The following is a 23,940-nucleotide window of genomic DNA, read 5'->3' on the forward strand; positions in this document are numbered from 1 at the left end:
AACGAAGAGTAGCCTCCGCTTGACACAACTAGAGAAAGCCTGAGCACAGCAATGAAGACCCAACACAGCAAAAAATAATTAATTAATTAATTAATTTTTAAAAAAGAAAGAAAAGAAAATGTAGTCATAAAGTACTGCACAGCTCAGCTGGGAACAATATTTACATAATCATAATACGTAAACCAAAACACCAAATGCTGATAGATCCAAAAATTGTGACGAAAAGAGAGTGAGTACTGGGGGCAGGGGAAGTGCAGGGATCCTTGTGGAAGGGACTAAGTCCTTGCCTGTAGTAGGAAGCATCAGATACTGTCTAACACCGAAAAGAGAGAAAAGAAATAGCAATACAATGGGGTTTCCCTGGTGGCGCAGTGGTTGAGAATCTGCCTGCTAATGCTGGGGACATGGGTTCGAGCCCTGGTCTGGGAAGATCCCACATGCCATGGAGCAGCTAGGCCCGTGAGCCACAACTACTGAGCCTGCGCGTCTGGAGCTTGTGCTCTGTAACAAGAGAGGCCGCGATAGTCAGAGGCCCGCGCACCGCGATGAAGACTGGCCCCCACTTGCCACAACTAGAGAAAGCCCTTGCACAGAAACGAAGACCCAACACAGCCAAAAATAGATAAATAAATAAATTTTAAAAAAAAGAAATAGCAATACAAGCATGTGATTGAGAAGTAAGGGGGAACTACAAGGGTTGGAAGCAGTCGCACCAGAATGGCAGCTGAGGGAGGGTCCGTTTGGGTCTCTGCTGCATCCCCAGTGCCTAGAGCCCAGTATACAGTAGGTGCTCAGTTCCTGTTTGTCAGCGGGTGCAAGCAGGTTTTCTGTTCCTGGTCTCATAGGCCTTGCAGTGCCGTCTGACTTCTAACACTATGTGCCTGCCTCGATCTAATAAGAATTAGAAGTCACTTGAAGGAACACTTAAAGGCCAGCGTGTCTAGAGTACAGCCCAAGCAGGAGGCGAGGACCGCGGAGTGAGGGCCTGAGGCTACGAGGTCAGCAGGCCCGGGGCGTGGAAAGCCAAAAATGGAATATTTTTAGAAGATCTGGGCTGTCCGGCCTGCCGGCCACCCGCTCAAGAACAAAGACGCAAGTCTCCCAGGAGCCCTGCGGGCCAGACGCCCTCCCACAGCCTCGGCGGTGCTGGCCCTGCGACCCCGCCCGGCGCCGCCCTTCTGCCCTCAGCCTGGTTTCCAGCGGAGCCCGAGTGCGGAGACGGTCGCGTGGGCGCGGGGCCCGCGAGGGGCCCGCCGGGGAGGAATCCGGGCCGACCGGCCATCGGACCCCGAGTCGAGCCCCAGATCAGTCCTGCGTGGTACCCCACGGGGCACTGTGACCAGCGCTTTGCAGCAGAAAATGCTATAAATGTCGAGTTTTTTCTACCAGCGTCTCCCTCCGGCTGTCCAGGCCTAGGGCGAGGGCACGGCCTGGCGCCCTGAGACCGCGGAGCCCCACCGCGAGGAACGTTCTGCTCCCAGACCCTCTCCGGCGGCCGACACGTCGTCCTCTGAAAAGCCAGAGACAGTACAAGTTCAAGTGCTTGAACTTGGAGGGTCACAAACACTCTCGGGTAGAAAGAAGAATTTCCCACCCTCCCCCCTCGGGCTGCTGGGGGTGGGGTGCCTTGATGCCCAGAGGAAGAAATTCATTTCCTCCCCAGGCCCAGGACTCAGACTGATTCTGACACTTGCTGGGCGGCCCCCAGGATCCCCCAGCTCCTCGGACAAGTGGCTTCCACTGCCCTGGGCCTGGGGGTTATTGTGCTTGGGGCTTAGAGGGCCGAGAGGTGGCAGGGAGGATGCTGGGTCTGGCACCCTCGGAGGTGTCCCTCCACAGGGCTGTTCTCTGAATGACCAGGGCACCAGCTGCATGATAACCTTTTTGTTGGTGGCTGGGCAGGGGAGGAGGGCTCCACGCCGGCCGGGACCACATGCCGCAAGCCTGGCTTCCTCTGCTGCTGGTGGGAACACCCACTTCTGCCAGCCGGTTTGTGGCTTGTTTGAACCACTGGGAAAGTTTGCCCAAAGTTGCAGCCTGGTCCCAGTTGCAAGGGGGGAAGGTAGGAAGTACTCCAGCAGGCCAGCCGTAATGATATCTGGGCCTAAGTTCACAAGGAATGTGTTTATCTTCGGTATGCTTTTCTTTTCAAACATTTCTGCAAGAATTATTTGTTGTTGTTTTTTTAATACATTTATTTATTTATTTATTTTTAATTTTGGGTGCGTTGGGTCTTTGTTGCTGCGCGTGGGCTTTCTCTAGCTGCGGTGAGCGGGGGCTACTCTTCGTTGCGGTGCACAGGCTTCTCATTGCGGTGGCTTCTCTTGGTGCGGAGCACGGGCTCTAAGCACACGGGCTTCAGTAGTTGTAGCACGTGGGCTTCAGTAGTTGTGGCTCACGGGCTCAGTAGTTGTGGCTTGTGGGCTCTACAGCACAGGCTCAGTAGTTGTGGTGCACGGGCTTAGTTGCTCCGCAGCATGCGGGATCTTTCCGGACCAGGGCTCAAACCCATGTACCCTGCACTGGCAGGCGGATTCTTAACCACTGCGCCAGCAGGGAAGTCCCAAGAATTATTTGTTATTTTTTATATAAATTAAATATATAATATTTTAATATGTTAAAAAAGTCAGTTAATATAATTATATTATTTTGATATTTTAATGTAAACAAGCAAAATGACATCATTATTTTTGACTCTGACTGTTCTTTACAACTAAATCCTGCCTCCTACATGCAGCCTTCCTGGATTACCCAAATTGATCCTCATGAGACTTGACACCACCTAGTGACCCAAGACTCTACTCCAGTGGTGTCAGGGGCTGGGTGTATGTAGTGGTTTGGGGGGAGCAGATGGTCATGGCCAGTGTCCCCTGATTCTAATCCAGCCCCGTAGTTTCACAGGGAAGGGGTAGACAGTGGCTCTAGGGTTTGACCCTGGGCCGAGTTCCAAGACAGCACCGCCTCCGCAGCCCCCAGCCCCTCAGAGGTCCCAGCAGAAATGTGTCGAGAAAGGAATGACATCAGAGATGGGGAAAGTCACAAAATCCCCCTCTGCTCATCTCCTGCCGCATTCCAACCTCCCTAAACTCACTGGTGTTAAACAACTCTTTTACCATGCTGTCTCTGTCCCACGATGTCTGGGGCCTCCGCTGGATTCATCCGGAGGCCCTTCATTTCCATTCATTTCCAAGTCTGGCACTTGGGCTGGGAGGACTCCTGGGCTGGAGCCCCTCCACACAACCTCCGTCCCTGGCCAGGGCTTCCTCACAGGGGCTGGACAGAGGGTGGAAGCTGCATGGTCCTTTCTGCTGGTATTGCTGCCGCCTGACTCTATGGACCAAAGCAACCCGCCCAGTGCTAAGGGGCGGAGACGTCGACCCTGCCCCACAATGAGTGGAATGACAGAACTTGCAGCCATTTTTCAAAACCTCCACACCCCTTCTGCAGCTGTCATGGGCAGTGACCATTCACAGAGCTACCTACCGCACTTCCCATGTGACAGCGTGACTCACAGGGCAGGGCCCCAGCGGGGACTTCCTCCTCCAGGGAGGAGGCTGGAGCAAGTCCCTGTGGGACAAGAGTGGGGCTGGAAGGTGGGGACGGGATCTGAGAAAGACTCGGAAGCCTTAGTGGCTGGTAGGAAGAGGGTAGAGGCCAAGGGAGGAGGCCAGGGTTACGGGGAGCCTCGCAGCCTCCTCCAGGGCCTGGAGGAGGGTGTCAATCATAAAATAAAATGGGGTGGGGCAGTAGGTGTGGGAAGAGAAGATAGCGAGTTTGGTGGGAACACGTTGGACTGAAGATTTGACGGCCACCTCATCTTTGCAGGCTGAGTGCCAGCACCACCTTCCCCAGGAAGCCCTCCCCGCTGCTCCGGGTGGAATTACCGTTCCCTCCTCTGGGCTCCCGAAAGCCCTGTTCTGCCCTCATCACACTGGCTCGGAGACCTCAGTCCCAGGACAGCGCATCTTTGAGGTTCCAGCCTCATCCAGGGCAGGAGAAAGGCACCTACAGGCTGAGGGGCCTCGCAGCTCCAGGAAGAGCCATAAACCTCCAAGGGCTGCCGGAAGCCTCACTAGGGTGGAATTCTGGCTCTTCCCTCACTAGTGTGTGACCCCAGGCGAGTTAAGGGATCTCTGAGCCTCAGTTTCCTCCTCCGTAAAGTGGGTATTTTAATGGTCTTCACTCTTAAGAGTCAGGGTGAGGATTAGAATGTGCCCAGCACACAGTCAGAGCTTCAGCGAGGCTGGGTTGAGAAACCAGCCCCCTCCTGAGGTCAGGCAGGAACAGGCCTAGGATCTGGGCCAACTCAGAGGCCGCCTAGGGTCCTGAGCTGGACGCCAGGCCCCTCCCTCAGGGCTGCCCGGTGTAACCCAAAGGCCACAAGGGAAGGGCTGGTGGGAGGCGCTCCCCAAGAACTCGTGGGCGGGCAGCAGTGTTAGAAAAGGGGGGTTCGTCACCCGACCCGCAAGTTACTCAAAACAGCACTGTGGTGGGGACACTTCAGGGGGTGGAATCAGAGGTGGCCTCCGGAGGAGGGAGACATTTCAGTTCGAAATTCAAACAGGGATAAGACATAGAGTGAAAAGTGTCCCCGGCTCTGTCCCCCGACGCCCGGGTGGCCCCCCACGAGGTAGCCCGTGTGCATCTTTGCGCGGCAAGGCAGCCTCTGTTCTCCACACACCGTCCCAAGGCCCCGAGTGTCCTTGCAGCTCAGCATGGGGAGAGCAGCCGTCCTCGTCACAGCGGCCTACAGAGTGTCCACGGAGTGACCCCCCCCGCAAGGCACTCAGTAGTCCCCTGCTGGCAGGCATTCTGGTGCCTTCCGGTCTTCTGCGCTGACAATGAACGTCTTCGTGCAAACACCATTTCCCACCCACGTGAGTGTATCCGAGGAAGACAGTCCCTAGGGGGCGGCTGGAAAAGGGCACACGCTCCTCAGTGTAGCCAGATGTGGCTACGTTGCCCTCCGCACTCTGGGGCCAGCAGAGGCTCTGAGCCAGCCATGTCCACACGGAAGGGTCTACTGAATAGGGGGTGCTCGGGTCGGGAGGGCAGTCGGGAAGCAGCCCGGCACAGACGAGGGTACAGAGACAGGGAGGGGGGTCACAATGAGCTTGAAGGGAGAAGGGAAGTGGGGAGTCATGGGTGAAGTGGGGGTGGCGTGACTGACTTCCCACGGGTATCGTGACGGTCATTGAGGTGCACGCCACCCTCATCCAGTTGGGGCAGGCCCCGCAGAAGGGACAGAGGCCATGGGTTCAGCCTGGCCCAGCAGTCGAGCACTCAGGCTGAGGGGCCAGGGTACCTGGGCTCAAATCCTACTCTGCCACTGATTTATTGAGTCACTTGGTCTCTCTCAGCCTCAGTTTCCTCATCTGTAAAATGGGACCATAACAGCTACTCCCTGGAGGGAGATCATTCACGCAGAGCCAGGTGCTCAGTGGTCCCTGTCTGCTTCCCCTGGTCCTCCGCTCAGCCTGGGGGACGTTTGCCAAGTGACAGTGCTGCAGATGACACGCTCAGGGCACGAGAGCCAGGGTCTCCGCAGCACCCCTTCTGGGCTGTGGACTCTGGGCGGCCACACCGGCTCCTTGAGCCTCCCCTGTCTCATCTGGCACACGGGACTCGGGTCCTGGGTGCTGTGAGGAGGTTCAGATGAGCGGCGTGTCTGTGCATGCTGGCACGAGGAGCGTGGGCTGGAGATCGGACGGGATGTGGCTCGGTCCAGCGGGCAGAGTGGGGCGGGTGAGGCGAGGCCATCTCTGCAGCCTCCTCTGGGCCCAGCCAAGCGGCCAGGGCCAGCTGGATGGTTTAGATAAGCGAACATGTAAACAACAAACAACACTGATGTCCTGGGCTCCAGCGGAGGCTGGGCCCCCTCAGGGAGTCCCAGCAAAGGGGACCTGGGGGGATGGGGTTCGGGCAGCCTTGTTGCAGGTGCCACGAGGAGTTTGGGCGGAGAGGCGTGAGGTCTTATTCTATCCACAGGACAAAACAGAGTGATAAATAACAGTAGCAAAAAGAATAATAACGATAAGAGTACCCACTTACTCCGTGTGTATGGTGTTATTTAATTCTCAAAACAACCCTGAGAGAAAATATTTGCAAAACACATGTCTGATAAAGGGTTTGTACCCCGAATATACAAAGAATGCTTACAAGTCAATCATAAGAAAACAAACAACTTAATAAAAAATGTGCAAAAGGCCTGAACAGACACCTCACCAAGGAAGCTATCCAGACAGCAAACAAGCCGATGAAAAGACGCTTTCACCACCAGTCACCAGGGATGCAAACTGAGACCGCGGAAAGCGTCCATCGCACACCTGTTAGGACAGCTAAGGGTTTTTTTATACACAGATTTTTAAACATTGAAGTCTAGTTGATTTACAATGTTGTGTTAATTACTGCTCTACAGCAAAGTACTCACTTACACATGTACATATATTTTTTCATACTCTTTGCCATTATGGTTTTTCATAGGATATTGAATATAGTTCTCTGTGCTATACAGTAGGACCTTGTTGTTTATCCATCCTATATATAAAAGCTTACGTCTGCTACAAACATGTTGGCAATCTCCTATAAAATCAAATCTATACCTACCTACGACCCAACCATTCTACTCCTAAGAGAAATGAAAACCTACACTGACACACACACAAAACTTGTATGTAAGTATTAATAGCAGCTTTATTCATTATAACTAAATCCTGGAAAGACCCCAAATGCCCACAGAACTTGCGAATGGACAGACGAATGTGGTCAGTCCGTCAATGGGCGACTCCTCAGAAACAAAGAAACGAACTCCAGATATGGGAACAACACGGTGCATCCCAAGGGCGTTGAGTCCAAGATGCCAGACCTAAAAGGTGACACTCGGCAGGATTCCGTTTGAATGCCATTGTGGAAAAGGCAAAACTAGACACAAGACAGAGCCGTGGCTGCCAGGGCGGGGGCGGTGGGTTAACCGCAAAGGAGCTCAAGGGAACTTGTGATAAAGGCAATGATGCTGGTGGTGGTCGTTGTTTAACTATACATTTGCCAAAAACTGTCAAACACACTTAAATGGTGAATTTTATTGTACGCAAATTATACCTTATTAAAGCTGAGGGGGCAGGGTGGAGGGAAGCCTGTCTTCCCTTCCTGTTGGGGCAGTCCCTGCTGTGTCACAGATGAGGAAACCAAGGCTCAGAAGGTGACGTGATGGCTCCGAAGCCTGTGGCAAATGCTGACCTGAGGGGATGTGGACACGCTGGCAGTGAGGCCGGTGGGAAAGCCTCAGGTGGAGCCAGGGCTGGGGCAGCCAAGGCTGTGGGGGGAAGGGCTCAGGCCCAGGGCAGCCTGTGGGAAGGCTGCTGGAGATGCTGAGATTTCAAGGACGCAAGGCAGAGGGACATGTGACAGCACCAATGTGCATAGGGCAGCAGGCAGGAGCCTTCTCACCCGAAGCTGTGGCTCAGAGAGGTCAGGTGAGTCCCCCAGGTCACACAGCAAAGCCGGCGACAGAGCCGGACCTGCCGACTCCAAAGCTAGTGTCCTTGCTCTGGGGACAGAGGGAAAACGGGAGGCCTGAGGCCTTTGATGAACAGCCCAGTCCATTCACTTCTCTCTGGGCCTCAGTTTCCACCTCCATGAAGTGGGGGGAGAGAGACGAAGGCCTGGAAAGCGCTGCCTGGGCCCCGTCCCCACGTGGCCGACACCTGCTCTCATGCTGGGAGGGGAAACCAATCAGGAAGGTAGGTCAGCGGCCAGAGGGGACACTCCCTCCTCCCTGGGCCTCAGTTTCCCCGGCTCGTGGGAGCAAACTGGCTAAATGACAGGTGGAAAACTGGGGGCCACAGTTAGCACCCACACACATTCTGCTTTCCCTCCATGCCTGCCTTTTCCCCCCTTTCCCCTCAAATTTGTATTATGCAAAGCTTAAATCACACAGGGAGTAGCAGCCTGGGCCAGCCATGTTCACGCGGAGCTCCTGGGCTCTCTCACTGGCATAACCTTTTTCTCTGAACCCTTCAGCATGTGTCCCTGGAGAACAAATACATTTTCCTCGTAACCACAACACGATTATCCCACCTAAGAAAAAAGCCATCATGCCACAGACACCTAATACACCTGCCACCTTCAAGTATCCCATTAACCCCGCATGTTTTTTATGGCTGATTTTTTTTTTCAAACCAGGATCTGACAAGATTCACATATTCTACTTGGTTTTATCTCTTTTTTCCCATAATTTTTTTTTTGAGCCGCGCTGAGCGGCATGTGGGATCTTAGTTCCCCGACCAGGGATCGAACCCGTGCCCCCTGCAGTGGAAGCACGGAGTCCTAACCACTGGAACGCCAGGGAAGTCCCCACATTTTTAATTTTAAAAAATTTACATCTCCAGGGCTTCTCTGGTGGCGCAGTGGTTGAGAGTCCGTCTGCCGATGCAGGGGACGTGCGTTCGTGCCCCGGTCCGGGAGGATCCCACATGCCGCAGAGCGGCTGGGCCCGTGAGCCATGACCGCTGAGCCTGCGCGTCCGGAGCCTGTGCTTCGCAACGGGAGAGGCCACAACAGTGAGAGGCCCGCGTACCGCAAAAAAAAAAAAAAAATTTGCATCTCCAGAAAACGGGCCAGAATCCTGCAATGAACGTGTAGACGGACGTTACCTGCCAGACCCTCTGTCTCCCTCTGCTAATCTTTTACGAGCAGGCAGTAGCCACGTGTAATTGTGCAGTTAGTCAGTTGCCATCATTTGAGCATTAGGAGGCCTCGCTTCATTTCTTCTTTCCAGCTCTCACTGAAACGTCAGAAGACCCGCCAGGTTTCCCACGTGAGCTGTCAGCCCCAGTGGGGGAGGCAGGGCAGGAAGCCCCACTTTGCCACACTCCGCACTGACCCCTTCTGCCTAGCACCCGCCTGCCTTCCCAGTCCCTGCGCCATAGCAGGCCTGGGCCCACCCCCATTGCACTGTTGACCCCGATCTACCCCAAGGGCCTCAGGGCCTCCGGCCGTCTCGGGAGGCTCCTTGGCCAGGCCTGCCCAGAGGCCCGACCTGTCCTCCACCTGGAACATCAGCCCTGGACTCAGCCTTCCCGGGTCTGAGTCCTGGCTCCACCACCTCCCCCCAGAGAGCTTCAGCAGCCCCTGCTCTCGCTCGATGGATCCTGGCCCCTCACGGGGGTGAGAGAGAAAATGAGACCTTGCCCAGAAGCACCCAGCACACACTCAGTGCAGTGAGATCCTGGCGCCTGACCCGACGGCCCAGTGACAGGGGCCGCTCAGAGGATCATTGTCTCCTTAAGATGGAAGAGCCGCAGTCGTGACAGAGGCTGTATTTAGAAATGACTCAAGTGCCTGACAATAAAGGGCCGTGGGGCGGGGGGGCTGCCAGGGCCTTGTCCTCTGCTACTGACGTCATGGTGTCCACTCAGCGGATGACCACACACCGGGCGGAGGGCGGGTCCTCGGCACGTGCTGGCACTGACCGGGCTGCAGGACCTATGGCTCAGTGACAGGCTTCACTTTGGGTTTATATGCTAACTTTGGGGTTCAAATGGGAAGAAAGAATATACATTTGTATTTACTTGGGTTTATGTATGGAAAACTGGAAAAAATTCATGACAAGTGAGAATGCTTCCCTCTGTGAGGCGGGGGAAGATGGGAGAGGGAGGTTGAGTGTCCCCTGGGGCTTGTGTACATTTTGTTTTAGTTTTGGAAACATGTGACTATATTACATAATCAAAAATTAAATATAAGAGTATTCTTAAAGAATGATTCTGTGGTTTCCCATATATTAACAAAGGAACTTGTTCACATTATACTGTTAAGTGGGAAAAAAGACTACAAAACGGTGAATATGAGTCCACTTGTGCTGGAGGAAACACTGCCTGTGTGTAAAGAGCTCACATGAGCAGTTTTGGTGCCTTATTTGCCGAGTTCCAGACTCTAGAACCAGGGCACTTGCTCCATACAAGGAAGGAAGGAATGACGTCGCAGGAGGAGAAGCCACCCGGGAGGACACGCCACCCCAGGCGTGGACCTCGGAGGGGCTCGGTCTCCTGGATATCTTCCTGATTATTCGGAAGATTGTAAGTCAGGCCCCTCGTGCATCCACTAGGCAGGAAGGACAGGAGAGGCTCTGTCCCAGGGTGGAGGCGGGGAGGGGGCCGCTGGGCGGGACGGTGAGCTCCCCGGGGAGGATGTGGGGCTGGTGAACAGCACGGGGTCGGGGGTCATAAAAGTGCTTTACAACTGGGTTGTGATGCAGCTGCACGGGGTACACATTTGTCAAAACTATAAAAAGGGGGAATTTTTGCTATATGTAAACACTACCTAAAATGTTTTTTAATAAAAGAAAAAAACACAGAAACAAACACCACAGCCACGATGGGTACGCTGGGCTTCATTTTATAATTCTCTCTACTTACATATGTGTTTGAAATTTTCCAACATTAAAAAACAAACAAACAAAAACCCTAAGATCCCTGGTCTGTTCAGAACCCTCCCATGGCCCCTCCTGGCTCAGAATAAAAGCTGGAGACGCCACATGGCCTCAGCTCCACCCCAGGGTCTTTGCACTGGCTGTTCTCTCTGCCTGGACCAGGCTCCCTCACTTCCTTCAAGTCTTTCATTAAAAAAGCCCGGTCTGTAGAGGTCTGTCCTCGATACCCCCTCTGAAACCTCTCCAAAGGCACCTCCTCCCCTCCCCCCGACTGAGTCTCCCTGGGCCCTTGTCTCAGTGAGACGGACCACGGATTTATTTCCTTCTTGGTGCCTCTCCCTCCCCTAGAATGTCAGCTCCTGAAGGGCAAGGAGTTTGGTCTGTTTGTTCACTGGGTGCCCCTAGAATAGTGACTGACACACAGTAGGTGCTCAATAAATATTTGCTAAATGAATTAATGGCTGACTGAATTAATGATACCCTATATACAATACATGGGACCCGGTCTCCGTGTGGCCCCACCAAGCCTTGGCCATTGGGGCTTTCATGACCCAGGGCCCATCTCCCCAGGACTGCTGGGACCCAGCTTTGCTTTCTAACTTTGGGGCGGGGGTCACAGGTTCATTCAGGAGCCCCTCCCCAAGGCTCCTCCATGACCAGCATGCTTTGGTGTTGAAAGATAGAGGCAAGTCCTTTCAACTCTGTAAAGACTGATTGCTTGCTTTATTCTTTGATTGATCCACTGCCTGTTCCACAAAGGATTTCTGCAAGGTTTAAAGACCCCAACAAGATAATAGACATTTAAAACTAGGACAGAAAGAAGGGAATCAAAAACAGGGAGGATCCTGGGCTCTTATGGTGGACTTGGTGTGCCCTCGGCCCTGCCAGGAATCTCCCCTGTACCCAGGAGGACTGAGGAGCTTCGATAAGGGCCTTCCAAGGGAGGTGATGCTTGGACAGCAGCGCATGCAAAGGCCCAGCATGGGAAACAGCATAGCCAGTTGATGGAATTTCCAGAAACTTCTTCTGGCTTCCCCACACCACTCAAGTTTATTTGGAGACAAAGAAATCACCTGAGACACACACAAGATTACGTCTTGCTCAGGATTGCAGCCAGCCCTGACTCAGCTCAAGTCAAGACCCCCTCTGACCCCAGGATCCTCTTCTATCTCCTTGTATGTTATGACTCACTCCTCAGCCTTGTTTTGTTTCCAAACTCTGTGACACAACACACACTTATTTTTTTTAAATCTGCTAGGATAGGATATTCTCAATAAATATATCTGACAAAGGACTAATAACCAGACAATAAAAAGAACTCCAAAACAAAACACAAACAAACTTAAACAGGCACTACAAAAGTAGATATCCAAATGGTCAAGGAGTGGATGAAAAAGGTTCAACGTCATGGGTCATCAGGGGAATGCAAACTTAAGCCAGTGAGCGACGACTTCACGCTCATCAGATGGCTAGAACTAAAGGGACTGACAGCACCAAACGTAACTCTCAAAATTGTTGGAGGAGTGTAAAAATGGTACAACCACTTTGGAAAAAGGCCTGGCAAGTCCTCATAAAATTCAAGGTACACTGACTACAAGACGCAGCCACCTGCAAGGAGCACCATTTCAAGAATGTCCACAGTACGTTTATTCGTAACAGTCAGAAACAACCCAAACGCCCATCAACAGCAGGCGGCTAAATTGTGGAATATGTACACGATGGAATACTATTCAGTGATGAAAAAGATACAACCACAAGGATTAACCTCACACATAAAATGTTGAAAAAAAGAAACGACCCTGAAAGTGCAGACTGTATGATACTGTTTACATGAAGCTCTAGGAAAAGCAAATTAGTCAAGGGGTGGGGCACTGGCTGGAAGGGGGAAACACAAGGGTCGGGTATCTGGTATTGGGCAGTGGTCACGTGGGAGTGACGTCATGCTTACACCTTCATTAACGAACTAGTAAAACCTGCAGTCACCTGACTCGGTGGGCTGCGTCTGATCTGAGCAAAGCTGGGGGTGGGGAGGGGTTGTCCAGTCCCCTTTCAAAAAAGTAGTCTGGTCCTCACACCGCCAGTCCTGTGTGTCCTCAAGCAAGTCCCTGGAACTCTTGGGACTCAGTCCTCCCCCCGGCGCCGCCTTGAGTGGCTCCAGGGATCTCCAAGGCGCTTCCCGCGCTGCTGCCTCTGGGGTAGAGGTGGCATTTCACCGGATCCAAAGCAAGCAAGGTGACCTCGCAGATCTCCCCGGGCCCCTGTCCTCCCGGTGACCAGGGGTTAAGCGCACCTACTTCCCAGGCTTCCCTGGGGCTTTGCTGAGGCCAGGCACACAGCAAGCGCTTAATAAGTGGTGGCTGCGAGGAACTTCCCTGCTGGCGCAGTGGTTGAGAGTCCGCCTGCCAATGCACGGGACACAGATTCAAGCCCTGGTCCGGGAAGATCCCACATGCCGCGGAGCAACTAAGCCCGTGCACTACAACTACTGAGCCTGTGAGCCACAACTACTGAAGCCCGCGTGCCTAGAGCCCATGATCCACAGCAAGAGAAGCCACCGCAATGAGAAACCCGCGCACCCCAAAAAGTAGCCCCCGCTCTCCACAACTAGAGAAAGCCCGCGGGCAGCAACGAAGACCCAACGCAGCCAAAACTAAATAAATTTTAAAAAAACAACTGGTGGCTGCGAGGGGACGGTGAGAATTGCCCTACAGGTCGTCACGTGTCTTTTTTTTTTTTTTGCTGTACGCGGGGCTCTCACTGCTGTGGCTTCTCCCGTTGCGGAGCACAGGCTCCGGACGCGCAGGCTCAGCGGCCATGGCTCACGGGCCCAGCCGCTCCGCGGCATATGGGATCTTTCCGGACCGGGGCACGAACCCGTGTCCCCTGTATCGGCAGGCGGACTCTCAACCACTGCGCCACCAGGGAAGCCCCGTCACGTGTCTTTGAGAAGGGGTCCGTGGGGGCCCCAAAGTCTCCTGCCAGCTGAGGCCAGAGGCCCAAGGGCCCAGGCGCGAAGCTGTGAGCGGCGCGGCGCCTTTAAGAGCCAAACGGAATGCACCAAAACAGAGCGGCCGCGCGCTTACTGGCCGCGCGCTGCACGTGACCGCACAGCTGATTTCCTGCCCCCCTTTTTGTTGCTGCCGCCGCCGAGTGTCAGTTTCTGCGCCGCCGCCTGCGGTCGGCCCACTGTGCGGGTCCGCGCGCCTCTCGCGGAGCCCGCCGCGCGCCCGCAGCCCGGGTCCCAGCGCCCATGGCGCACTCGCCGGCCGCCGTGCCGCCGGGCGCGCCGGAGCAGGGCTGCCCCATCCGCGTGGAGCACGACCGTAGGCGCCGCCAGTTCACCGTCCGGCTCAACGGTAACGCGGGGCCCGGCCCGCCCCCGCCTTTTGTCTGCGCGCCGCGGGGCTGGGGGCGCACTCGCGGGCCGGGTGGAGGCGGGCTGCCGGGAGAGTCGAGCCCGCGCCGGACGCCCGGGGTGGAGAGGGCCCCGGGAAGGCGGAGGCAGGCGCCGGACAGCTCCGATCCCGCCTCGGCCCCGGGGAACCCGCACCTGCTCGGCCTGGCTGTTTTCCGGGCTGCTGCCGAGGTCCTGGGGAGCGTGGTGAGCCATCACCTCCCCTTTCCCCGGTGTTCAATGGCTTCTGGTTGCACCTGGGAACCTTAGCTTTTCTGCACCAAGGGGATTGGAAGAATCCTCTGGGCCGACCCGGGGCTGACAGACAGAGGGACTTCTGCCTGGAAGGGGCAGGGGGTGTAGAGGGATGGTGTCGCCATCAGACCCCAGAGGCTCTGGGACTTTGGCTAAGTTGCTTCATCTCTGTGCGCTCCAGTTTCTCCGTCTCTACAATGGGGTTAACCCCAGCGCATAACTCCTGGCTGGTGGTAAGGACCAGATGCCCCAGTAAGAGTAAGGTTCAGAACAGCGCCTGCGGCAGGTAGTAAATGTTGGTGAACACTGACTGGGTATTATTATTATTATTATTATTTTGGCCAAGAGGTGCAGCACGCGGGATCTTAGTTCCCCCACCAGGGATTGAACGCGTGCCCCCTGCAGTGGAAGCGCTGGAAGTGCAGAGTCTTAAGCACTGGACCGCCAGGGAAGTCCCTGGGCATTACTTTTTAAACCAGAAGCAACGTCAAGTCCTCATTTCCTGTAGAGAAAGGTTCCACCACTTACTAGCCCACACTCCCTCTGCCTAAGAGGTCTGGGGATGGGAAGTGGAATTATGAAATGGAGGAGTGAACTTTCATCCCTGTGTCCCACCCCTTCTGCCTTAATAACTTTTTCTTCCCTCCCAGCTGGGCCCCCTGTGGCAGTGTCCAAGCTGGAAGGGTCCTTATGGGCCACTGTGCCCATTTCTGAGGAGGGAAGGGGAAGGCTTCCTGAGGTGGGGGGGATGCGCAGAGCCTGGATGGGGTCCTGCTTGGGCCCACTCCTCCCACCTGCACTTGGACAGCCGGGAGGGGCTGGGGCCTGGAGCGCGGACCTTCCTCAGAAGCCCCCTTTGGGCTGTGCTGTGCATTGAGCTGGGCCCAGCACATCCCTGTCACAACATCCCTGTGACCTGGGCATCACCACCGCAGCTCAGGGGAGTAAGCCGAGACCGGCGCAGGGGAGGAGCGCAGGCCGGAACTCAGACACGCGTCTTTCCACCTGGAGGCATGTACTTCCACCGCCACGCTGCCTGCAGTGGCCCGGCTGGCTGGCTGGCCGTGACTCTCCGGGCCCCGCTGCTCTCGTTGGACGAGGCCCCATGGCTTTTCAAACCCTCTTTTTGAGGCTCCAGAGAGGCCTTAGATTCCCTTGGGGGGCTCAGGAGGCCCTAGACACTCAGAGAAAGAAGAAAAAGGGAATGTTTTGGGGTTTCCTTCTTTCTTTCCCTAGTGAGTACAGCCAAAGGACACCCCTCTAGACTTGGCTGTGGTCAGAGCTGGACGTGACCAGCCATCTTTCTAAACTTGCACTTCTGTTGCCTACTGCTCATCTGGCTACCTGTAAAGTGGACCGGGATCCCCAGCCACGCCCGGGAGTAGCTCCTTGCCCGCCCGCGAGGCGGGGGCTGTGCAGCCAGGCCGGACCTGGTCTGGGTGTATATGGGGGGCGGGGAGTCATCTGTGCCCAAGCCCCCACCCCGCCCCAACTGGAGAGGGGAACGGCCTGCCGTGGTGTCTCCTAACCTGCAGGCAGTTCCCGGAGGCCAGCTCACTGCACCTGTGAGAGATGTGGGCACTGAGGCCGAGAGGCTGAGCGGCCCTGGGGCTCCAGGTGCAGGTGTGTACCGGCCATCCCCTGGCACAGCTGGGCTGAGGAGCCTCCAGCAGCCTCCAGGTCTGGGGAGGGAAGAGGTTTGAGCAGCTGTGCGCATTCAGTCCTCAGGAGGCCCCACGCACGCGGAGTCGCTTTATCCTCAGCCTTGTTGGTGGGGGGTGGCAGCGTTGTCCGAACTGCTCTGCCCATTTTACAGAGGAGGAAGCTGAGGCAGGGAAGGTGACTGACATGCCCAGGGGCTTGCACCTTGGAGGTAGAAGAACTAGGATTCATTCCACAAGTGCTTGTTGAACACCTACTGTGTGTTGCGAAACGTTGTTGTAGGTGCTGGGGGCTCCTGGGACCGACCATCTGGGGGCAGTGGACGATAAAGTGTAGAGCGTCCTAGAGAGCAAGGCTGGTGAGAAATAAGGTCGGGCGTCAGGAAAGGGCTCTTCTTTGTTTGTTTTGGCTGCGCTATGTGTCACGTGGGATCTTAGTTCCCCCACCAGGGATCGAACCCTTGGCCCCTGCATTGAAAGCGCAGAGTCTTAACCATTGGACCACCAGGGAGGTCCCAAGGGCTGTTGTTTAGAGTCAGGTGTCTGGGACGGCCGCCCTGGGAAGGAGGCAAGGAAGGGAGCTACGGTGGGAACAGCACTCCACGTGGAAGGGGCGGCAAGTGCAAAGGCTCTAGGATGCCTGGTGTGTATTGGGAGCAGCAGGGACGGGAGGACGGAGAGGCCGCATAGCAGAGGACGTCAAGAGGTCCCAGACGGGGCCGTGGAAAGCATTGTGAGGACTTGGCCTTGACTCCGGGTGAGGTGGGTGCCTGGGAGGGTCCTGAGCAGAGGACGGGTGGGATGTCCTGGGCTCCCTCTGGCTGCTCCAGGGCAAGACAGGAGCAAGGATGGCTACTGCTCTGGAGCAGGCGGTGTGAGAGGAGGGGAGAAATCCCAGCTCCTGGATGGCTGCTGAAAGAAGCGTGGATGGGTCTTGCTGATGTGGGCTGTGAAAGAATGCAGGTGTCCAGGCTTGTCTGGTCCCCAGATCCAGGGTCTGAAAAGCTAGCTTGTATCACCATTTCATCAGTGGGGAAAGCGCAAAGCCAGAACTGAGCTCCCACCCCTGGGCGGCCCCACCCTTGGCCTTTGCTTTCCCCTCTCAGCCAGCGCCGAGTGTCCCACTTGCTCCAAGAAGCGTCATTTGGGGGTCCTGGAACCCAGCGCCTTCCACATCCTCCCCAGCCCCCACTTTGCAGATGGGAAGACTGAGGCCCTGGGGGCAGCAGGGCTGAAAGCGCAGCAGAGGCCTCCTACGTTCAGATCCCAGTTCCCGGGCAGGAGGCCCCTGCCCGAGCCACGTTGTGCTCCCAGGGCACCCTCATGCCCTTCGCGTCCTGGGATGCATGCTAGAGCGGGTCCCTGGGCAGGGTGCCTGGGGGGGATGGGACCAGCTGGGCCTGTGGGTGGGCTTCCTGGGCGGCCCCCAGGGTCTGCCCTCTCACGCTTCCCAGCTCTGAGCCACCAGCCCATGGCCCCTGCCCACAGCAGGCTCTGCAGGTGGAGATGCCCAGAGAAGCCAGGCGGTGCCGCCCGCCCTGGGCTCCCTCGCCCAATTGTCCTTGACCAGCTACGTCCCAGAGGGCACAGAGAGCCTGGGTTCTGGCTTTGCCTCTGCCTCATCGTCTGTATAACAGGCGTTTTGATCTGCCGGGCCTGCTCTCAGAACTGGTGCAGGCAGGGCGGAGACGGAGGGAAGGTCTCCTCATTTGCCAGGTTGCTTTAACTTTTCTCAAAACCAGTCACAGCCCATGATCTCGACGTGACTCTCAGGAGGGAGGTAGCCGCTGTCCCAGACCTGGTGACGTCTGAGGTCTCCTGGCAGAGCTGGGACTGGAAGCCGGGGCCCTGGCTGGCTCCATGGCCCCCACATGGCAAGTACTGGCCCAGCCCGGAGAAGGGCCTGGGGTCCAGCCAGGCTGCCACACGCGGAGGCTGTGGGATCCACGGACCCAGATGCCGGGGATGGGGTGGCCGTGGTGCCCAGGGGGGCAGGTCAGGGGGTTCTCCGGTGGGAGGCGCCAGGCAGAGGGAGCACCCGACCGAGGCTGGGTGGACGTGAGGGGCCACGAGGAGGCCCCTGAGCAGAGGACGGACGGGATGTGACTCGGCTTCCACGGGGGGCCCAGGGGCCGGCGGAGGTATGAAGTGGCCAGATTCCGGGCATGTTTTGAAAGCTGTTCCCACGGGCCTGCCGGAGGTCAGAGCAGAGGCTGAGAGACGTATGAGAAGCGCCTCGGGGGGTGGCCGTCTCCAGGCAGCGTGGGGCAGCTGGCACTGGGCAGCCTCTGCGGTCACTGAGGCCCAGGTGGTGCAGGGCTGTCCACTGGCGTCTGCCTCCTCCGCAGCTCAGGGAGGTGTGGGGCGGGGACAGCGTCGCGCCCTGTCCCTCACACGCAGCCACGTCTGCCCCGCGGCCCGATGCCCTTCTGCTCCTCTCAGCCGCAAGACCCGGGGTCCCCAGACAGCTCCACACATGCCGAGCTGCGCGATAGCCTCTCAGAGCCTCGGTTTCCCTGTTTGTCGATGGGGCTGTGAGAACCCTGCCCATCTTGTAAGGTTCTCGTGAGGATTGGTGTGTGCAGGGGCTGAGTGGCCCCAGCAGTGTGAGCTGCAGCTGTCCTGTCCCAGTGTCCCCAAGGGCGTGGGGTCGGGCTCCGGGGAGGTACTGGGCGTACAGCAGCCACGAGCCGGCCTTCAGCTCCTGCTGTGTGTGTGGCACAGAGAACAGCAGGACTTTGTGAGGCAGGTATTTCTTGGGCATCTGCTCCGGGCTGGGCACTGGGGATGTGGTGGTGACCAAGCCCCTGGGACCACCAGGAGCTGGCGGAGTGGGAGGGGCAGAGAATCCCCCAGGCCATCCTGGGATCTGGTCCATCTGTGGCCCAAGTTGTCACTCAGGAATGCTAAGGGAGGCGATGGGTGAGCGAGTGAGCAGGGACCGGGAGAAGGCTGACAAGGGCTCCAGACCCTGCCCCCTGTCTGCAGGGTGCCTCGCTGCAGAAGCGGAGGTCTGCGCAGTGCCTGTGAAGCCCCCACGTGGCCTGCTGCCCTGCGTAAACATTCTGCCTCGGGGCCTTTGTGCTGGCTGTGCCCTCTGCCCACCCCTCCCCTGCTCTTCCCTCAGACGTCTGCTGCTCCCCAGTTACCCCTCAGCTCAGAGGTTTCCTCCTGGGAGGCCTCCCCTGACTACCCTGGCTAGATGCCCGTCTCCCCTGGCCCAGATTATTTTTTCCTTCATACACTTGAAACTTCCTGAAATAGTAACCCATGGAGTTGTCCTCAGCTCCTGAAACAGTGTCTGGGGCTCAGTGAACTTTTGTCAAGGGGAACAGGTGGACAGATGGGTGGATGGGATGCCTGGGCAGGTAGATGGGCAGGCAAATGGGGGCCGGATGGGTGGGTGGGTGTGCGGTTGGATGGACAGACAGACAGGCGGATGAGGAACTGAAGACTTTGGTTGGAGGAACTCCAGTTAAATGTTTTTCCAGCAGGAAACCAGGGTAGACCAGAGTGCCAGGCCTGAGAGGGCATGAAGGCCAGTTTGCTCTCCCTCCTGTGCCTGGCGTGGCTTTCCTGTGTGCCCCTCCTTCTGCCCTTCCCCAGGTCCGGTGGGAGGTCCTGCTCTCTTGTCTCTTCAGGCTCTGGTTTAGTTGGCGACTTGTTGAGCTCTGCTCTTCATCCAGCGCTGGGCCTGGGGCTCCCAGTCCCTCGGGCAGGTGCTCCGGTGGGGATGCAGAGAGCTGGGCTTTGGGGGGCGCCGGGGGCCCTGGGATGCTGGCTGGAGGGTAACGGGAAAGGCCCACGGGGGGCTCGGTATGTTCGGTCGCTGTTCTAAGCATTTTACGGAAATTGCCTCATTTAACCCTCCACACACTGTAATGAGGAATGTTATGTTACATCCATACTTTATGGACGCGGAACTGAGGCGCAGAGGGGCGATTCCAGACCCAGCTCCCCAGCCGGGCTCCAAACGCCTGCGCCTCCAAGGCCCAGGCCTCCGTGCCGGCTCGGGCCTCACCCGCCAACCACCCTCCCCACAGGGTGTCACGACCGGGCTGTCCTGCTCTACGAGTACGTGGGCAAGCGGATTGTGGACCTGCAGCACACGGAGGTCCCCGACGCCTACCGCGGGCGTGGCATCGCCAAGCACCTGGCCAAGGTAGGGGCGTGGGGGCTGCCCCCCACTCACAGGAGACCACGCCCCGGGGGCCGGGCCCCGCCCTCCAGCGGCTGCGGCCGCCTCGCCCCCTTCCCCTCCTCTCCGGGCCAGGCCCCGCCCTCCTCCAGCGGCTGCGGCCGCCTCGCCCCCTTCCCCTCCTCTGGGGGCTGGGCCTCCGGGCCCCCACCACCACACGCACACACCTGCCCGGTGCCGGGAGCTCGCCGCCGGGACCCCGTGTATGGCACGTGGTAGGTGCTCCGTGAACCCTTGCTGAACAGGTGGACAGACATTGGGGTGACTTGGCTCTTGCCCCTGCGTCCCCAGCCGCTAGGAGAGCAGCTTGGGCTTCAAGGGGCTTTGACCTGGAGCAGGGCTCGGCCTTGCGTTCCCCCGACGGCTGACGGGGCCTAGCCCCTCCCCCTGCTGCCCCGTTGCTCCCTCCGCCCCCTCCCCCCTGGCCCCGGGCGGGGGACAGGTGTCTTTCAGTAGCAGCTCGAGCTGGTCTATGGGCCCACCCCGTTACAAGCGAGGAACCCAGAGTTGCTACCTGGGTAACAGGAGAAGGGATCTGCCAGGGGTGAGGGCGCTTATCTGCAAAATGGGAGAAGAGCCTGGAATCCTGTCACTAGAGGCTCTCGGGTTGAAACCCGGGGTCAGGTGTGGGCCGCTGGGGGGTGGCCGGAGGGTCAGACGGCCGACCAGCAGCCCAGGCGCCTAGTCAGCCCTCGGCCTTTGTCATCAGACCCTCCAGCTACACCCAGACTGTGCTGTACTGTTTCAGCAAACGTTTATTGTGCACCAGTGTGTGCAGGGCACTGGGGCAGGGAGGTGCACCAGACCCACCAGGACGACACCTGCACGCTGACATCCCCACCCCCGGCTGCTGCTCTTGGGATCCCTGTGAAAACTGAGTGACCTCTGCCAGGGGCGGAGGGAGCCCCGGGCGCCCCAACCCAGCCCATAGGGGAGACTCCTAGAGGAGTGTCCAGTGAAGAATTAGCGGAGAAGAGGAGTTTGTTGGGCACCCCGGCTCGCTGTGGAGACGGGCGGGCGGGGCTCTCCCGAGGCAGATCCGACCCTGGCCCCTCTCTTCCCTGCCTTGTTCCTCCGGCAGTTCACCAGAGCTTCCTGCCCCGGCTTCCCGACTGTAACGGGGGTGGTGGCAGCACCCCTGGCTCCATCGCAGACCCGAGGGAAAGCCCGGGGCCTGAGGGGCTGGGCCTCTGAGCCGAGGTGCCGCTGGGGGCCCTGACCGCTCTTCTCTCTGCCCGGCTGCCAGGCCGCTCTGGACTTCGTAGTGGAGGAGGACCTGAGGGCCCATGTCACGTGCTGGTACATCCAGAAGTTCGTCAAGGAAAACCCCCTGCCGCAGTACCTGGAGCGCCTGCAGCCGTAGCCCCGGCCCCGCGGGGCCCGAGCCCGCCCACCGGACCCTCCCTCCGGGCCTCGCCCCGGCCTCTGCGTGCTCTCAGGAACCTTGGTCCCCACGGGGACAGACTCAGAGTTATTTTTGTAAGGACGTTTGTCTGTGGCCGTGGCCCAGCTGCCGTGGCGAACGGGGCCCGGCTGTTCCTGCTCTGCAGACACCGTGAGGGCCCGCAGTCAGGACCGGAACGCGGACAGGGGCGTCCCTCTGGTCTTTCTGGGTCCCACCTGCTGCTCCCCGCTCCGTGATGGGCAGGGGGGATGATCTGGGACCCTGCCAACATGCCCAGGCCGGGTCGTCTCCGCAGATGAGGAGCCACGAGGAACCTTGTGTGCCAACTGCTGGGGGCGTCGGGCCAAGCGCGCGCGCACATGTCTCCTTACTCCTTGCAACGCCCTTCAGCTCTGCAAGAGGCAGGCCCCCCGTGGCTGCCCTCCCCCTTCCAGCCCGAGTATCTTGGGGGTCCCCGCCCCTCGCTGTGGCTGAGCTTTCTCAGGGAGGGCCCTTCCGAGCTGGGGTAGGAGGGAGAAAACCGTCCTCCACGAACCAGCCGCACCACCCAAGAGGAAGAAGTAGTTCTGCAGAGGGATTTCCTGTGCAGCCGCCAGACATCAGAGCGTCTTTGCCTTCCTGCGAGCTCGTGGCCCGTCAGGAGTCCTGGGGCCCCTCCCGGACCAGCCTTCCTGGGAACAGCCTGGGGAGCAAGCACCCCAGCACCCTTTGTCCTGTGGGGCCAGCCTTTCTGGGGGCTGGTTAGGGCTCAGGGTACCAGCCTCCGCTGCCGCGCTCCCCACGAGGGCTGAATCCACACCTGCTCTTCTGTGGGGCTGGAGGGGAGCCCAGGAGTCCGGTCCCTCTGGGGTGAGGCGTGAGTGACGTGGCCCCTTCAGCCCTCTGGCTAGGGTGGGCTGCTTGCCCCGTTGACACCTCCCTGCCTGACCTCGGCAGGCACTGGCCTGTGTCCTCTTCCCACTCGTCCGCTCCCAGTCTTGCACCAAGCCCCGCTTCTCCACTGCAGTGGCCCGGGGCCCCCAAACACCTGTGCGCAAATGCCTTCTCACCTGGTGGCGGGAACCTCTCTGTCTGCGTGCCTGAAGGCCTGGCAGCCCCAGGGTCCCCGTCCTCAGCACCCCACCTTCCCAGGTCCCAGCCCCCAGCCCCACTCTGGCCTCCAGGAATCCCTGAGAGGGCCGAGGGCAACCATTGCACTCCCAGCTCTGTTTGCAAAGGGCTTTTGGGGGAGTCAGGGAGGCCCCTGGGCCTCTACCGTGCTGGCAGGAGGTGGGCTCGGCTGCTGGGTCCCCTCCGAGCCCGGGGGTGTCCCCTTCCTGGTGCAGCATAAGGAAAGAGTGGGTTGTAGGCCTGAGAGTGGACTGACGGGCAGCCCAGGCTCTGAGCCATTTCCCTCTCCAGCACCACCCGCTCCCTGTCCACATATCCCTCCCAAGTTCAAGCACAGACTCCGTCATGAGAACTTCTCTCCAGTAGCTCAGCGAGCTGGTGCTGACCCCTCTGCAGCCTTTGGGGCAAGGTGGCCCAGTTCCAGGGGGCGCTGTCCGTAGCCGGGTGTCCTGCAGCAGTGGTGCAGGGGACCCCAGGGCTGGGTGGCACCAGGGCCCACCAACCCCCGTCCCAGCCTGCACCTGTGTTCTAACAGCAGGTGACTGGGTGCCCAGCCGGCATGCAGACAAAACACTTAGTACTTGAACCAGGGGATGTGCGGGGTCTCCAGGGCCCCTGCAGCACTGGACCCAGGGACAGCCTGTCCCCAGTTTCTGCAGGTGCGACCCGGGCCTCCTCGCCTCGGGCTGCCTTAAAGTGCCGCTGCTGCTCCGCTAGAGCCCTCGGCGGCAGCAACGGCCAACTCTCCCAGGTCGGGCCGGGTCCACTGCAGACACCTGCGCCGGAGCCCCAGCCCCCCCCCTGCCAGCACGCCCAACCCCATCCCGCTGTGGCTGGCTGCCCCCCCACCCCGTGCTACCCTGACTGACTGGCGTCCCAGCCTCGGCCCCCAGCCCCACCCATCCCGGGACACCTGGGGAACCCTTGCTCAGGAGGCGGGCCACGTGGGCCAGTTTGTGTGCCACTGGCAAGGCAGGGGGACACTCAGAGACCCACCCAGGCCCCCCAAGCAGATCGCCCCCGAGGCCCCGTGCCCTCCTGCCACAACTGACTGTGGGTCTCTCTTTCTCACCCGGTCGAGACAGGTGGTCACTCACGTGCCTTTCCCACTCAGGACCTGCTGCAGGTGGCGTCTGGGCCAGGGCTGGTCTCCAGACGGATTGCATGACGTACATTTCAATAAAAGGTGTGACCCAGTGCAGCTCCAGGACTGCTTCTGGAAGGGCAGGGGCACTCCTCCCCCCCCCCCCCCCGCCCCACCTCCCCGCCCCTGCCTCTGCTCCACCCCCATGACAGTCGGGCTCCACCCAGGTTGGGGGGGGCCCTCAGGTGTGAGGGAGGAGTGAGAGGGCAGACCTGGCAGGTGCTCTGTGTTCCCGCATCCTAGCTGGCGGCAGGGGAAGCAAGGCTCTGAGAGGCGCAGGTGGCGTCAGGATCTCGGGGCTTTGCCGGCCCGGCCCGTGCCTCCTCCCAGGTATGGGCCCCTCTAAG

General features: G+C 58.5%; 1 protein-coding gene and 1 long non-coding RNA gene across 3 annotated transcripts; one reads left to right on the top strand and one right to left on the bottom strand.

Annotated features, from left to right (window-relative positions):
* Positions 1 to 2,193: 2,193 nt before the first annotated feature.
* Positions 2,194 to 3,498, bottom strand: LOC137212123 (uncharacterized). Its single transcript, XR_010937367.1, has 2 exons — positions 3,114 to 3,498; positions 2,194 to 2,544 (listed from the first exon to the last, which is right to left on the bottom strand). It is a non-coding gene; the product is annotated as an uncharacterized lncRNA (long non-coding RNA).
* A 9,791-nt stretch (positions 3,499 to 13,289) lies between these two features.
* On the top strand, positions 13,290 to 23,650 carry NATD1 (N-acetyltransferase domain containing 1). Of its 2 annotated transcripts, none has more exons than XM_067714910.1 (3): positions 13,290 to 13,782; positions 19,780 to 19,898; positions 21,016 to 21,170. In XM_067714910.1, exons 1-3 carry the CDS (start codon positions 13,677 to 13,679, stop codon positions 21,151 to 21,153), a joined length of 363 nt encoding a protein of 120 aa, XP_067571011.1. In that variant the 5' UTR covers positions 13,290 to 13,676; the 3' UTR covers positions 21,154 to 21,170. The 2 variants fall into 2 exon arrangements, with proteins under 2 accessions (XP_067571011.1, XP_067571012.1); XM_067714911.1 differs by lacking the exon at positions 21,016 to 21,170 and adding an exon at positions 21,181 to 23,650 and having other exon boundaries at positions 13,563 to 13,782.
* The last annotated feature ends 290 nt before the right edge of the window (positions 23,651 to 23,940 follow it).

Source organism: Pseudorca crassidens, chromosome 19 (genome assembly GCF_039906515.1).
Source record: "Pseudorca crassidens isolate mPseCra1 chromosome 19, mPseCra1.hap1, whole genome shotgun sequence".
NCBI classification, from domain to species: Eukaryota; Metazoa; Chordata; class Mammalia; order Artiodactyla; family Delphinidae; genus Pseudorca; species Pseudorca crassidens.

Excerpts from the sequence above, each read along its gene's own strand:
- NATD1 (XM_067714910.1), top strand. The coding sequence starts at position 13,677 with ATGGCGCACTCGCCGGCCGCCGTGCCGCCGGGCGCGCCGGAGCAGGGC. Across the intron at positions 13,783-19,779 it reads GTTCACCGTCCGGCTCAACG|GGTGTCACGACCGGGCTGTC; the intron begins GTAACGCGGGGC and ends CCCTCCCCACAG. Across the intron at positions 19,899-21,015 it reads TCGCCAAGCACCTGGCCAAG|TTCACCAGAGCTTCCTGCCC; the intron begins GTAGGGGCGTGG and ends TTCCTCCGGCAG.